This window comes from Leptidea sinapis, chromosome 22 (genome assembly GCF_905404315.1).
Source record: "Leptidea sinapis chromosome 22, ilLepSina1.1, whole genome shotgun sequence".
Classification (NCBI taxonomy): Eukaryota; Metazoa; Arthropoda; class Insecta; order Lepidoptera; family Pieridae; genus Leptidea; species Leptidea sinapis.
In genome coordinates, this window is record NC_066286.1 from 6127284 (window position 1) to 6143600 (window position 16317).

General features: G+C 36.7%; 1 protein-coding gene across 1 annotated transcript in view; it reads right to left on the reverse strand.

The window, feature by feature from the left end:
• Nucleotides 1–16317, reverse strand: part of LOC126970780 (neurobeachin) — a 421762-nt gene that overhangs the window by 257427 nt on the left and 148018 nt on the right. The window contains exons 12-19 of the mRNA XM_050816853.1: nucleotides 12630–12770; nucleotides 11315–11457; nucleotides 7552–7765; nucleotides 5418–5640; nucleotides 4791–4933; nucleotides 3343–3429; nucleotides 1213–1316; nucleotides 238–461 (exon numbers count right to left, since the gene is read on the reverse strand). Coding sequence (XP_050672810.1) covers nucleotides 238–461; nucleotides 1213–1316; nucleotides 3343–3429; nucleotides 4791–4933; nucleotides 5418–5640; nucleotides 7552–7765; nucleotides 11315–11457; nucleotides 12630–12770 — 1279 coding nt within the window. The remainder of the gene's footprint in view (nucleotides 1–237; nucleotides 462–1212; nucleotides 1317–3342; nucleotides 3430–4790; nucleotides 4934–5417; nucleotides 5641–7551; nucleotides 7766–11314; nucleotides 11458–12629; nucleotides 12771–16317) is intronic.

A 16317-nucleotide genomic window follows, 5' to 3' on the forward strand; every position in this document is an offset into this window, starting at 1 on the left:
CCAAAGGCATTCAAACTATTCGAATGCAAAATGACGCACCTAATCATGTTAAATAAGATTACAGAGAGTTAGACATAAAGTTCACAAAACATGTTTCGGTTTAAATTTTCAATTTGAATATCTAAATTTGTGAATCTCTCCAGTATATTATGGAGGTAAAAGACTATCGACGACGAATTAATGTTGTGGTTGGTCGTTAAGGGCACCCGATGATGGCTCGATAGTTGCGACACTCACTTGGGTTCTCGAGGCGGAAGTGCGGCTGCGGCTCAGGGTGCGCCGTGTGCAGGATCTGTTGCGACACGTGCTCGGTCAGCAGCTCGTACAGCGCGTTGTAGACGGCCAGAGAGAGAGGCTCCCCGGAAGAAGACGCGCCTCCGGCTCCCGACGCGGACCCCGCTCCCAACCGGGTCGCAAGCAGTGTATATAGATTGTGCGGCGACATAACGTCGTACTTGCGTCTGTACACCACACCGACACGGTGGTTAGCAAATGCACAACTTTTGGTCATCGAAGATATCGGCGAGGACCAAATATGTAATAGACTAAAAGTGTTTAAAACGGCCCGAGAAAAAGGGCACAAATATACCTAAGGTAATATTAGTGTAAGTGTGTAAATCATTATAAGACAATTAAAAATAAATATTACGTTTATTATATTCGCATGCCACATATCTGAAGAACCAACAAACTTGTTAGACATCGACAAGCACACAATGTAATAAAAAAAAAATAATAGAACATTATACAAGCTGTCGTACGAGTACAGACGAGCAACAGGTCTTGATAGACATAGACATAGGATTGACTTTTATGTCATTGCATTGCAATATTTTTTTCGGTCTAATATATTTAAATATGAAACCATAGTTCTTCATAGCTTCAAGCCATTTTCTTGTGCTGTGATTATACATATTATACAAAGAGATGGATCTAGTACAAATTTGATCGAAACGGACAGTATCATAAAATTTCTGGTAATGTTGCTACAAACTCTCAAAAACTTACAGCCTAGTGGGGGGTTTAGGGTCATATTCAAAATTTAAAATAAGAAATTTGTTAATTTGGTTCATTCATCATTGTGGTTATTCGTGCTGTTCTTTGAAAAAATATTAAAACGCGGAAATTAGCGAAGTTATTGCACGAAACAGAACACAACAAAAGTTTTAAATTAATCTGTTTAAAAGTTTCAAATAACTGGATATAACATACTTGTGTGTGCTGCGACTAAGAAAAAATCCCAGCAGTTTGAGAGCCTGCAATCGAATCAACTGACTCTCTGAAGACAATAGTTTGAATATTGTTCGAACGCCACCCTGAAACAATATATTTTGAAATGAATGTAAATTCAGTAAATTAATATTTCTGATTATCTGGATCTAAATAACCTTTGGGACGGAGCTGCTCGGCTGTCTCAGATTGATAAATGTAATTATAGTTAAATAAGAACTTGTAATAATCTGTTTTGAAAAGAGCAACCTCTTTTCTTTCTCGTTCTTCTCTAGGGAAATCTGACATCTGAATGAGCTGTAGTCTAAAAAAATGATATATTTTAAGTGTAATGCGATTTACCTAAGAAATATTTTTGATTTGAATTATTATGATATAAAATCCAGTGTTATAGTCATGGTGGTGCTAATCTCCGTAACCGCTCGGTTTCCAATCGACTGATAAAATGAAAGATTTATTTTCGTGACCCCAATTACTTCTCTTTTACAATTTGTACTTTTCTATTAAAATCCTATAAGAAGAAATAATTTCAGATTAATGGAATACTTACAATGAATCAATTAAGTTAAATCATCGTATTAAGTAAGTATTGCATACTATACAAATTATTTAAGTTCTCTTCAGTGCCAATTCCGCCAATATTATTTCAGTCTCGTGCCAGATTTTGGCGAGACAACACGTCCTGAGGATGCCTCGTGTAGAGGCGAAACACGTGTCTAATTGTTTTAAAGACAAATATTGGCGGAATTGGCACTGAAGAGAACTTAAATAATTTGTATAATTATGGATTTCCGCAAAGTAACGCCTTATTCAATAAATTTTATTGCATACTAATAGAAAATATTTTAGGTCCAGTTTGAAAGTTATATAGCTACTAAACATTATCTTTATAACAAATAATAATTAATTGTTGACGTAATGATTGAGCTATAGAGATTGTCTATACTTTGACAATATAGGGATGAAAAAAAATCTTGTTTTTAAACTTTATTATATTTACTAGGACGTGCTATTCAATATGCATATATTCCACTCTCTTAAATTTTTCAGCACAATATAGGTAAAGGCAACTTTCTGAACGAATCAGTGTTGTTACCCCGTCGATAGTTAGAAGTAGTTAGTACTATGCAGAGCATAGTTTCTCAACCATATTTTGCTCACGGCCCACCTCGAGAATATGTTTTTTTCTAGAGCCCCCCATCTTAATTTTAATTACCATCTGTCGCGAATTTAAAAAAGCTATTGCCACGATTATATATAAACGTAAGATATTATATTATAGTATATAGTAATGTAATAATATTATATCATAGCCCCCCCGAAAGTCTCAAACGCCCACAATTGGGCGTTATCGCCTACGTTGAGAACCTATGATGTAGAGTTTAGTAGTCTTTAATGGATCAGGAAAAGCATCTACGTTACCGATTTTGAATTTGAGAGGAAAAAATATTAATGTAAACTATTTTTATATTATGATAATCCATTAAAATTTAGTGATAAGTAGGTAATATATTTTTTCTGGACCTAAAACTTTAATAGATCAGTTCTAAATTAACTTTTTTATGCTACCAATACAGGTTAATTAAAATACTTATTGGAAAGTTTCTGCTTCGTCTTCCGACACTTTTCGGGCGCTGTCTATAAATTTTTGCAAAAATAATATTTCCCCATCTTGAATCCCAAATCCCAATAATTCCGACATTAAATTCGATTTATCGGAATTTAGTTTATGTTGCATATTTTACTCAATCATTTAAAATTTTTAATTTGGACAGACCAAGTTACCGTCGCGTTGGCTAGAAGTGATAATAAAAAATATTGCTAACAGAACATGTTATTATTAAAAAATACATGCACGCCGCTGGTGAGTGCGTGCGTTTTTGTGTCGAAAAGAAAGCGGTTTCATAAAACGACCGGCATAGCGTACCGTAATACAAACCTTATATTATTTTAATACGGTTTGTAATGCGGTACTATGTATCGGGCAGAGCCCCTCATCTTGAGACACAGACAAATTTTGTCGTGGTGGATATATTACCCCCAAATCATCTACACACAAGTGCAGGTTGATATAAAATTAAAAACAAACAAAATATATTAATAAATAGTTACCTTGGCGTCGAAAGCGGGAACCATGGAACTGGGATGTTCGGACATTAGCGAAATTAACATTTGCAACACGTCGTGCAAATTTTCATCCTATAATCAAAATATTAATAACTTAAAAATATAGTTTGAAAATAGAAAATCAATGATAGTAGACTAACAATAAAATTGATTGGAGCTTTGATTAAATGCCTTTGCTATGTTGAAGATTTGGTTTTCAAATGAAAACTCTGACTGGGATTATAAGCCCTTTTAATATACGTTACAAGTGTTTATATAGGTACTAGTTGGAGAGATGAGTGTGTGCATATGTGTGTAAAGGTAACTCACGCACTACACCTTTTTACTGTTTGACGGCGGTATAAATAAAATTACTACGTAGTTTTTATTTCTATAGTGACGCATGTTGAAGGGATAAATAAGAAATAGTAAATACCTTGTACATACTAGGTATTGCCTATTACTCATTTAAGAAAGAAAAGAGAACGTATATTAGTTTGCCCGCTAGCCCATTAATTTCACTAGCTACGGCGCTCTTCCAAAACAAAATGAGGCTTGCAAATAACTGCTTTATGGCCGCTGTGGTACCCACCAACAGGCATCCTGTTGAAGGAAGCCCCCCACTGTTTAATTTTGGCACATGAAATAGAAAATCTATTATTAACTAATCGATTTATTTGATTGTTTAATCGTTCGAGACGTAGGCAACAGTTGACAAATGGCATTTTACTTTGGGGACATGCTGCCAATGTTAACACTATTTTCTCACTGCAGTAACGAGCTGTTTGTGCCATCTATATATAAATATATATATATATATATATATATATATATATATAAATTAGGACCCAGAGACATGGCAATACATAGGTATACGAAAACTTTGTTTATGTAAAAATATACAAATTCGTTTAAACAAAATAGAGGCATTCATAATGTCAATACTAGGAATAGGGATAAGCTAGTCATGTAAGTCGACTTCTATGTATACGTTTTTACAATAAGGTCTTAAACTTACCTTTAAACGAATATAAATCAAAAAAAAAAAGTTCTGATGAAAAAGTTGTATCCAAATGGGTACTATAAAAGCCCTGAATATCTGGGCTGGGCTGTTACATGTCTGTCTCATATTGATAGATGAAATTATAGCTAAATAAAAACTTGTAATAATCTGTTTTGAAAAGAGCAACCTTAGACTTTCATGCTCGTTCTTCTCTAAATAATTTACCTTCCAAATGAGCTGTATGAAAAAATGACATATTTCAAGTGTAATAGGATTTACCTAGATACTTCCTGAAAAAAGAATAGAATTTGGAAAAAAAGAATTGAATGGCTAGGTACCCAGATAAACCGGTGAGGTTTTCGTGGTACTTATTTTATAAAAATATATGTATTTGTTCTGTATTGGCCAATAAAAAAAAACCTACGAAATAAAATATTTTTGATATGAGTACCTCGTGCATGGTGGTCAGATAGTTGAGTATCGCCTGCAGCTCGTCCTCCTTCACGCCGTTGCCGATCATGATGAGCTGCTTCAAGAACAGCAGGATGTACGCTCGGATCGTCAGGATGTCCTTGTGAGCTGGCCGCGGTCCATCTGGGTGTCCAACCGGAATTTACTTATATTACATGATATATTTACTTATATTATAGAAGGAAGAGCGAGCGATAATTTGATATTTAGTGAAAAGTGTTGCAGTGTTACCGAGGATGGAATATTCTCTTGCAACACCAGAGAAATCAAGCGCTTTCAATGTGATGCACCGAAGATATATATAGATATACATGTGCGGAAAATGATCTTTGTATGAGGCTCAATCACGCCTCAAGATGAATAAAATTTAATTTATTTCCTTTTAAAATTCGCCGCGCGAATCGGGCGGGAACGGCTAGTACATATATACGTACCAAATCATGGAATAAGGACGCCATAAAGGCCATGTGAACGACAAATATGTCATACTATTCGGTGAGTGCAGTGCTTGAATCACCGCAATCCCTAAATCAATGCGTTAAAAACATAAAACAAAAGGCATAAAACTTATAAATCCGTACTTGTATTAAGTGGTGTTGTAACTCACCCAGGCCCTTGGGCGCGATGCCGCTCCTGGCGCGCGGGTTGACGATCCAGTAGTAGTACTTGAGCGTGTGCACGGTCTGCAGCACGGTGGACACGCGGCGCACGCTGCCGTACACGTGTGCGTCCGCCAGGAAGTCGGTGGCCAGGTAGCAGTACAGCCGCGCCTGCACGCCGGCGCTCGTGTGCACCCACAGCGCGGGGCTGAACACCACGTGGTCCAGCAGCTGCCACGTCACAAACGACACGCACCACGACTTAGCACAGACCTCACGCTGTCCGCGCGCTAGCGTGCCCCGCTCCACTCTACCTTACTCTACTTGCTCCCTACCACTACTCACGGCCGTTCCCAATAGAGATAAATTACTACCTTCAGCTCAGTCAATACTCTGAAGCCGTACCTACGTAATATACCCGATGAGTCATTCTGATCGCCTTATATTGGGACGCGTGAATTTAAATTTCCATACAAACTTCTATCGCTGGTAAGCTATATGTCCTCCCATTGACAGACAGCGTTTACGGATAAGTTGAGTTACCGTCGATAATTTTATTGGGACAGAAAAGTCAACGATAGTTATGATATTTATCTCAAGTAGGCCACAACCGGAGATAAACTGAATATTGGGAACGGCCGTTAATCGGTTTTAAAAATCTTTTATATAAGAAAAAAATCTAACTAGCTTTGTCTTGCTACAAATCTGTTTCATTTGAACAAAACATTATGAAAAGGCTCTCAACATTGGATATAGTTTACCTTAAAGGTATTTTATCATAATTTCGAGCATTATGATAGCAGTTCACATCTAGCTTTGTCATGGAACTTTAATGGGTACAAATTTGTCGACGAAACTTTTAATTTATTTTTAATACAAGATTAAAACAGTAATATTATGAAGGAACATAGCGAACATAATAGAAAAAAGGTTTGAGGATACGATAGAAAAAGTGAAACATTTATGAAAAAAGCACATTGGTAATTGGATTGTTTCAAAACATAAGAGATAAGTGTATAAATCGTGATATAGTGCTCGTTTTGTGCTCGAACATGTTACATAAAATAAAGTGAGAGTGAAGACATTGAAGGACATAAGGCGCTCGTAGAAACGATATTGACTGCCGCTATTATAGTTTAACAATATGAAAGATATTCAATATTTTCGATTGCTACACATGAAAAATGTGTCTTATAACTTTGTTGCAGTTACCGTTGTGGGAAAGATTGTTAGGTTAGAGCAAGAGAGGAGCATGCGCTAGCAACACGTAATAAAATAATAAGAAACAGTCACATAAATAAACTAAAACCTTAAATATTTTATACGTCTAGATAGAGTCCATCGCTGTTAGACAACCGATAAAAACAGGCCAGGCATATTAGTTTAGTGTGCGTGACAAGCTACGTCTTACACTCGCGATATGTATGACACTTTGCGTTAATATGCGTGAATTGCTCAAAAGTCAATTTTTTTTTCGACGTTTCCACAGTTGTCATAGTCTATCTAGACGTATAAATGATCAAAGACTAAAACAATAAGTGGATGTTGCACGTACAATCAAAAAATAGTGAAACGGCTATATAAGTCTTCTCATAGACTTTAAGTCTATAGGTCTTTCTAAATACAATATCTCTGATCAAATTCTATACATTCTTATATGATTCAGTGACATGTGAAAAGTATCACAAGGATAAAAATACAGAATAGGCCATGATTCCAAAGCAGGCACTTTTAATTTTCCCAAAGAGAACATACCTAAATTATAACAATATTTACATTATTATCCAGTGCGTCCTCCCCCTTATAACTCCCACCCCCCAGGTCGCTCCCAAAGTTACAAACCTGAATAAATTACGGGGAATTCTTGCTCGCGAATTAATTTCTAAAAGCTTCCACAACTTGAATTTATATTGGTAATTTGTAGGCTCAACAAGATCGCTTAGTTTTACCCCTACTTATGAATTGTGACCACGCACTTCTGTTTTATTAATTTCGGGAATTATTGGTGTCGTGTGCCGAACGTGAGTCTTAAAATCAAATTATTCAATCTAAGTATACAATACTCGGGTTAATCAAAGGAAACAATAGAAAAGGTGATGTGTGTGTTTATTTAAAAAAAAAAAAACAGTGAATGCAACATACCTGTTTCAATAGAAGATCGGAATTGGGAGAGCAGCAGGTGACGAGGTGTTTGGTGAGGTGCAGGAAGGAGGCGAGCGTGTCGGAGGTGAGGTGGTCGCGGCCGCAGCGCTGCAGCATGTGCGAGATGACCAGGAACCCGCGACACTGGAGCATCTGCTGCTGCACGGTGCTGCACGACTCCACCAGCGAGCATACGAACCCCAGTAGCTTCGAGCTGAAACATTGCAGGTTCGTGTGATGGGTGCTTTATCTGTTGGTTGCTGATACAACATAATATCTGTCACTATACAGTCGAGTGCGCTTAACTCACCCGCTATGGGATTCAAATTCCAATAATCAACATAATAAAGTGTAAGAAGCAGTGTACTATTAACATACATAATACCTACCTACTATTCATTCAATCTTGCTATGATGTAGGATATAAATTGACGAGTCTATTAGCCCAGTGGTTAGTAACCTGTCCCCTGACTAGCTCAGCACGGTTCAAATCTCGATGGGTGCAAACATATATATGGATGTTTGTTTCCGAATCATGATATTTAAAATTAGTTTGCTTATGCCTAGCGGTCTTTGTACAGGTATGGTACATACAGGCTTGTTTGGGGCAAGATAATTTGTGTAGATAAAGAGTGTCGATTTTATTAAGTATATTATTTTTTCTGGTCAATCTATTTATGATATATACAACTTGACACTCGGTAGGTGCAAATATTTAGGTATATGATATATATGGACGTTTGTTTCCGAATTATATGTATTTATGTATGTTTAGGTAAGTATATTGTATTAAATATATCATTGTCTTGTAGGCATTATACAGGCTATGCCTAGTTTGGGGCAAGATAGTTTGTGTAATAGTGTGTCAATATTATCATTATTATTAAAGAAGGATGTGGTGGGTATGAGGATGTTCTTTTATTAAGACAAAACATTCTAGTGTTTTATTGAATCACCTTGATTTATACGAGTTGTAATGGGTTTATTGTCACTTTTTAATTTCAAATCTTCTAAATATTAATATTTTTGGAATTCACGTAAATATCACGGCTGGATCACTTGGCGTTGCGTAGAGACATCGTTTCATTGTGTGTCCTCTACCGCATTTATCATGGGGAGTATTCCGAAGAGCTGTTTCTGTGAGCTGCTATATATATATATTATATAATGTGGGTAAGAAAGCAATTACACGCCAATACTGTAAGCTGAAATAAATTAGATCATATTAGAAACGCGTGACATGATTTCGATCTATCAGAATATTATAATACGAACACAGTTTGTGTGTACACTATCAAAATTAATATTGTAACATAACACCGGATTAGCAGTATCGATTATGACTAGCTCTCCTGTACGTTCCAAACGCTACCTTACCGCACATGTCTACATAGCCCAATATAAACAAAAAACTAAAATATTGTTGACACAAATAAAATCCTTAAAGTGGTAGGCTTTGTATGGGACTTTTTTAATACACTATAGTTCAAAGCAAAAAAAAAATAGAAGAGTCCGCATATGCAATTTCTCACTTTGAAGCGTTTGTGCCCCCGGTTGATCCTCGCCCGCCATGTACCAATGTGTTTTGGTTTTCGGATTCATATACTGTTACGTTAATTCCAAGCTTTATAAGATCGGCAACTCGTTTGGAATTGTCCTGGTGATATAACGGAGTTTGGGCCGCGGTGATCAATTATCTTCAGTTTGTATGCTTGTGTGTCCTATTCTTCCATAAAAAAATTCAAACACACACTGAGATAGTTATAATACTATTAATATTACCGACTACATAAGTTTATTCCTTATATAAATCACTTTTAACATTATTTCTTATGGATTAGGAGAACAAACTTCCTAGCATATCAGTTTTTAGAGTCATGTCTCTCGGAACCACAGCGGAAGCATGACTTTTTTTTTCTGAAAATAAGGGACGAGACGAGCAGGACGTTCAGCTGATAGCAATTCATACGCCCTGCCCATTACAATGCAGTGCCGCTCAGCATTATTGTAAAACTCAAAAATTCTGAGCAGCACTACAACTGCGCTCGCCACCTTGAGACATAAGTTGTCAAGTCTCATTTGCCCCGTAATTTCACTAGCTGCGGCGCCCTTCAGACCGAAACACAGTAATGCTTACATATTACTGCTTCACGGCAGTTGTCTGTTCCAGAGTTTAATTTTTACGGGAAAAACTAGTGAAAATATGATGGTGTTATACGAAAAATCTACCATTCAAATTATGTGCAAATGGAAGAATAATGACTTCAATGAAACATTATTTGAAATCAATAAATCTGCTATAAGTTATGATCGTCATCAAACAACAACACACAGAATACAAAGTGGATTGTGAAGGCATTACGAGCCGGTACATGAAAGCGCTCGTAACAATTAAGACTACATCCCCAAATCCCTCGCATTACTGATAACTACTCGGTACTAAGACGCTGATGTGCTCAAATTTAATCCCTCATAACTCAGTTTATTGAGGGCCATTCCGTTGATACGGGTTCAGTATGGGCGAGATAATATAGCCGCTGTTAATTAACTGGCCGAGCCAAACATGAACTAGACGGAGCAATATCCAACGACGAACCTCAGTCAACAGTGCAAATCTAAATAAGAATGTGATAGAAATGTTATAAGTGTTAATTTCTTGCGGTACGACTATACAGAATGTCCCACGGCTATGCCTAAGTAAAGAAATACCTTAAATATGGTAGATAATAGCATTATAGCATTTTACTTGGTTTAGCATTTCACGTGGAGCATCTACAGCTTTTGTTTTAGAAGTTTGGCTTTTTTTCGCGTGGTTATAACTTTCAAATATTACACGAAGTTTAGAAAGGTATGTGTCACGCCAACCAAACTATGTATACGTTTATTTTCCGGTTATTTCAGTGGCTAGTAGCTGTTTTGTGATTGGGGCATTTTGAGATAGATTTTGGGGTTATTTGCAATAATATTTCAAAAAGCCCCTTATATGGGGTACTATGCATATGAGTATATAAAATATTAAGGTGATAGTGTCAAAAAGCGCCAAAAGGGCAATAAAATTTATTTAAGGATAGGTCAGCCATCTGAATTCTGAAATACTTTCCGAATATTTTTGTCCTCCTTTACCATAAACAAAAAACCCTCTGTTGACTTAGTTCACTCATTGTACTTCGATTAAACTGATGGGTCAGGAAAAATGTTTCAAATAGCCCCGTTTTACCTACTGGTACTTATTTAGATTACTATAAGGAGAACAAACTTACTCACAAACATATTATAACAAAACTCGTAACACTACAAATAGTCACCGAATACTAAAAATCATTGGAGTGGAATGTATTATCGTAAAACTACCTATTATGTACTTAGAATAATTGATATATTGTGCTCCAATACTTAATTTGTTTTAAAATTCTATTTGAGACAAACACTACGGCTAAAACATCTACAACAACTTAATTAAGTTGAAGGGCAATTAAGTAATATTGCCTTAATAGTCGTTGGGATAACTTTGGTGATTAGAAGATCGACATCAAAAGTGCATTTCACGGAGCAACTTGGAACCTACTCAGAATATTAATGAATGGACCAAACGATTCTAAATTGGAGTTTAGTTCATAGTTTCAATAGTGCAGACATTCAACCAAAGACCCACACAATGCATAGAGAAAATAAAATAATCAATCTCAGTGTAAGCAATGGTTAAAGTTTAACTGACTCAGTCAATCAGAGCTTAAAGTGACAGTTAAGTACCCGGCGAACATACCAGAGCAAGGGGTCTCTTTTCGGCTCGTTAGTGGGAGTGTCGTGCGCTAGATCCAACTGCGCGAACAGCGGAAATAGTACTTGCACTCCACCAATAGAGTTCAAAGCGCTATGTATGGAATGTGTGATGACGGCTTTAACTTCCTGTAAGCAAAAAATACACAGTGATTACCATATTTGGATCCGTTACAACTCTACTACTAGGCTGCCATAATGCAATGGAGCTTTTATTAAAAGCAAGGCAGGTAGAGTTTTGCTCCAGCTTGCGAGCTAAAAAAATGTAAATAGATACGTTGCGTTTTTTACATTATAAATTTGTATGTTGCAAGACGTTAAAAATTAGATTTGATTAAATCTCTGAGGCAGTGCTGTAGTCCAATGATAAAATAGCAAGTCAGGACTATTTTTTGAAGAGGTTTAGAAGCGTAGGTATTATTGGATTCCAAAGGTAGTTAAATTATTAAAACTTTCGTTATTAAAACATTAATTATTAAATTATCTATTAATGAAGGACCTCCGAATGGTAATGTAAATTGTTATTGAAAGATGTAATTGTTGTTGTAAAATGTAATGTAAGACTAGGGTTTCAGAAGTGAAAAGTGATCCTGTAAATAATCCAAAATAAAATGTGAAAGACAAATATTATGTGCATGTAAAAAACGTATTATGCAAGTAATTATTTATCAAACTTCGATATATCACCAACGACCCACTTTAACGTTAGTATGGATACATAACTTACTGTAACATCTTTTATACGAGCAGTTCTTGTAATTACAAATCTTTATATGTATATTTAAAAGTACTACGAGAGAGTTTTTGGAGGACAAAAACCGATCTAGTTCATAGTCACATTTTCACAAACAGCAGATCTGTTTTATAAGTTCCCAACTAAATAGATTCAGGAAGAGCCCACATAGTCCCTGATTCCTGAACCACTAAGCGAGGTATCCAAACTGTATCAAAAAAATCTGCGTAACTAGGTAACAAAACTATTGCAGACAACCCTGATAAGGCAACGACGGACAAACTTATTCTAAGTAAAAATATGTTGCTCTCTTTAAATATCAACAGTAAATAAAGTAATTGCAGACTAAACAAAAATTTACATACTATAATTCAAATAGAAGCGCTTGGCAGAGGAAAATGCTGTTAAACTACAACATGGTTAGGCAAAGGACAATATAGATACAAAATGGGTCGCAGGAGACTTATGCACTCTCTGTCCACACAGTTTTTTTTATACTTTTTAATTAAACTAGAACAGCTAAAGGACTTGATCAAATTTCTAAAGTCAAATGTGACGTGTATGTAACCTGCAGCATGAGAGCGTGCGGCGTGTGCACGAAGTAGGAGGCGTTGCCCCGGGGCGCGGACTGCAGGCACAGCTGGCCGTCAGTGGCCACCGGGTTGTACATGAACACGATCGCCGACGACAGCTTCCCGTCGTACAGAACCTGCATAACGATCTGCGTTATATTATACATGCAACAAATAAAATCTTATCACGTCCCATATTGATCCACTAATAAAAACAAGAAATATTATTATAAACTATTTACTGTGTATGAAAATTAATTTAACAGTGCAGTGAATCACTAATGGGCGGTCGCGGATGCGATCACACCCCAACAACCTTTTAATATTATGACAAATAAAACTTTTCTTTAATTTAGTACCCTTGCAAATTTTTGGGTATTTAATTTTAGAATCATTGAAAACATTATGTTTTCAAGAAAGTCCTTTCTAAAAAAATACTATAGGTTCTATATAAATTACTCGTCTAGTGACAATCTGAACAATGACTACGCTTAAGCTTAAGTAAAGCTGCGTTACAATCAAATGAAGTTATTATTTTTCAACATTGGGCCGGTCGACCACTACATTATATTACAAATTATATTATAGCACTAGAATATGACACAACACAAAATATAATCTATAGCATGCATATTAACTAAGTCACCGTCACCACGCCAGCACCAATACTATGAGTACATTAAAGACTGTAAGTAAGCCTATTAGTAAAACTGTAAGCCAAAAGCAGAGGGTACTCAATGGTAATAACTTTCTAAGAAAACAGAAAAAACTTTATTACAGCTCAAATAAGTTACAGTTATGCCATTGATTAACAATAAATTAGAAATATTTTAACATTGCATTCTATACAAAGCGTACCCTAATCGGAAAAGATATACTTAGTAACAATCCATCTCGAGTTAAACGTAGTGGTTTGTAAATAGCGTGTAGTATAAAACAAAGCGAGTTGCGTCACATCCGACATCAACAAAGACACAAAACGTGAGAGGATGGAGACGGGTTCCTGCCTGCAGACTGCACTGCGATTCATGTAATAGGCTTTGCTAAATGCTTCCATTCCGTTTGAGAAACAAGACGAAGTGTATTGTCACATTCATATGTAGCTATGTACTCAACTACATATTATGTATACCTATACAAATTGCAACGAGAATTAAGCATATTACGATAGAACTATATTTAAAATCGCGTTCATAGAATCTAAGACTATAAAAAACTAAACTTAATTAAAATAAAAAAAAAACTAAATTTGCATGCAATAATTTTTCTACTTCTAATATGATTTGAGTTAACAAGAAAGTTATGATAGACTGAGATTGGCCTTTAACGATGAAGCCCCATCGCGTGCCACTGTTTAAGCGTAATCGCACTAACCGATGATCTGCGTGAGGGACGACTTTCTACTGAGACGTCTGAAGATAGCATACGTGTTGTGCGACGTATAGTAGAGACTCGGACAAGCTAAGGTATCGGTATGAGTCAAGTACACAAAATCATCCATTAACACATAACAGTCCGGAAGCTTTGGACCGGGTGGATACCTTAGAATTTGACCGACTGCCAAAAACTGCGTCGTGTTAAGAAAAAACTTCGAGGAGAATGTTTTCTGGACGCCGAGGCTGCTGTGGCCGCGTTTTAAAAGCGGGTCGAAGACACATCTAAGAACGAGTGGGCAAAGTGCTTTTCTCCGTATTTCCTGTCGGGTGCAACGATGTATTGACGTCAATGGAAACTATTGTGAAAATATATATAATTTTGCTTTTCTAAGAACTTCCAGTTTGACCCTTGTATATATCGTATTTTCGAATAATAATACAATTAATCACGTATTCACATTCTCGTATTCGTTTTTTTATTTGCTTGACGGAGACGGAGAGTAGTATAGATTTAAAACCGTATCTGAGCAATAATAATTAATTTGTAACTGAGGTGCGACATAGCGAGTCACGGAGATGGAAGGAAACCTACTTAAGGAATACACAGTATATTCCCGAGTAAAACTGGAAGTTTTAATGTTGAAAGTAGACGCTAATTCAAAGTTTGTAGAGAGACGTGTGCTTTGTTTGTGTCGTAAGGAGCTTTAGTGTGGAGAGAGCCGCGCTGAAAAATAAAGTGTCCTTTGTTGATAACGAGCGAGCTGTGAACACCTGTGCGAGTTGCTTTTACTCTATTTTAGCAAAGTTATAATCTTGATAATCTCGAAGAAAAACTTGTTCGTGATGTACGTATAAATTTAATTTGGAATAGAATTAATGCACGATACAGAACTTAGACCCGCGCCCCTAGGAATATGCCCCAATGCTCTAACCAATTATGCTTACCGTATGAGTGAGGTATGATCCATAAATCTTGGTTTGTTTGTTCGACTCGACTTGATGTTCGAGCGATGTCGTCCTTCAGAGCTAAACACTTTGTTATTTGTAAGTGGGTTCAAGTATACATGGATGATGCGTCACTCGTACAGTTGGCTTAGTTGGAAAGACCGCTGAGGCACGCGGGTTCGAGTCCCGTATTCAATCCCAGAACTGAGGGACATCACTTGAAATATACGCTATAAATGTATAGCATACATCACGAGGCAATACTATTTTACTTATAGTTATAATTATCCATCCAAGTGCAATTATTATTGCACGCAAGTAAACTTAAGAAGAGTTTTGACAAACCGCGTTAGAATAATCGTGTACTAGCTGATCTAATTTATGGTCAAAAAAGAAAAACAAAAGCGGTTATATTTAATTTCTCATTATTCACGGAAGCTAGGTGATGTATGAAAGCTGGCACGTTTGATCCGGACAGGAACGCGGGCAGCGAGGCGTACGTCGGGACGGAAGCAATACGTCCCGAATCTCGAGAGGTCAGACACGTAGCTGATTGAACCCACCTCAGTCAGCGGCGCAGTCGTGGGTACGTCCGTATCAAATATGCACAGAGCCCACTTAACCCGAGCCGCATCTTATTAAATATGTATCCGTGCGTGTAGCGTTCCCCATTGCCACGACACAACACGACACGATACAAATATGTAACGACTTTCTATTTTTTTTTTATCCATCTACTGTAAGACAATGTTTAATATATTGCTAGCGAGTATGCTCTCTCTAAATTCCTTATGTGTTCAGTACAGAATTTTCAGTGACATTTCACTCATTATAATTAGTTTTTTTATATTACCCATATTTGCCCCCCAAACAGCCTCGTACTCGCTTGATGGGCATTTAAAATCAGACGCCCATGGACAATACCAGAGGTGAAAAGATGCGGTGTCATCCTTGAAATCATGAGTACCTATGTTCTAAGCTTAAAGATCTCGAAGTCGTATCGTATCGGTTATCGTTATCGGCGCAACGCAAAATGTTTGACGAAATCCAATAGTTCTAAAGTTATTGTTTGTTGATTTAGGTATGTCAAGAGCTTCCAAGGATCCAGGAAGGGCACGAAGAGGGAATTCAATCTGGACCTGAAGACCTGGTATCTTTGGTGAGGTGTAGTCAGCAGAAGATAATATGTAATAAGATATAGATAACAGATAATATGTAACGAAGTCTGCAGCCCTACTCCCACCCCTCCGGCTTTCATAATTTGCTTAAAGCTGCTTTTTTATGGAATAGGAGGCCAAACGAGCTTACGCGTCACTGGTTGTTAAAAGATCATAGCCGACCACATCTTCCTGCAACACCAGAC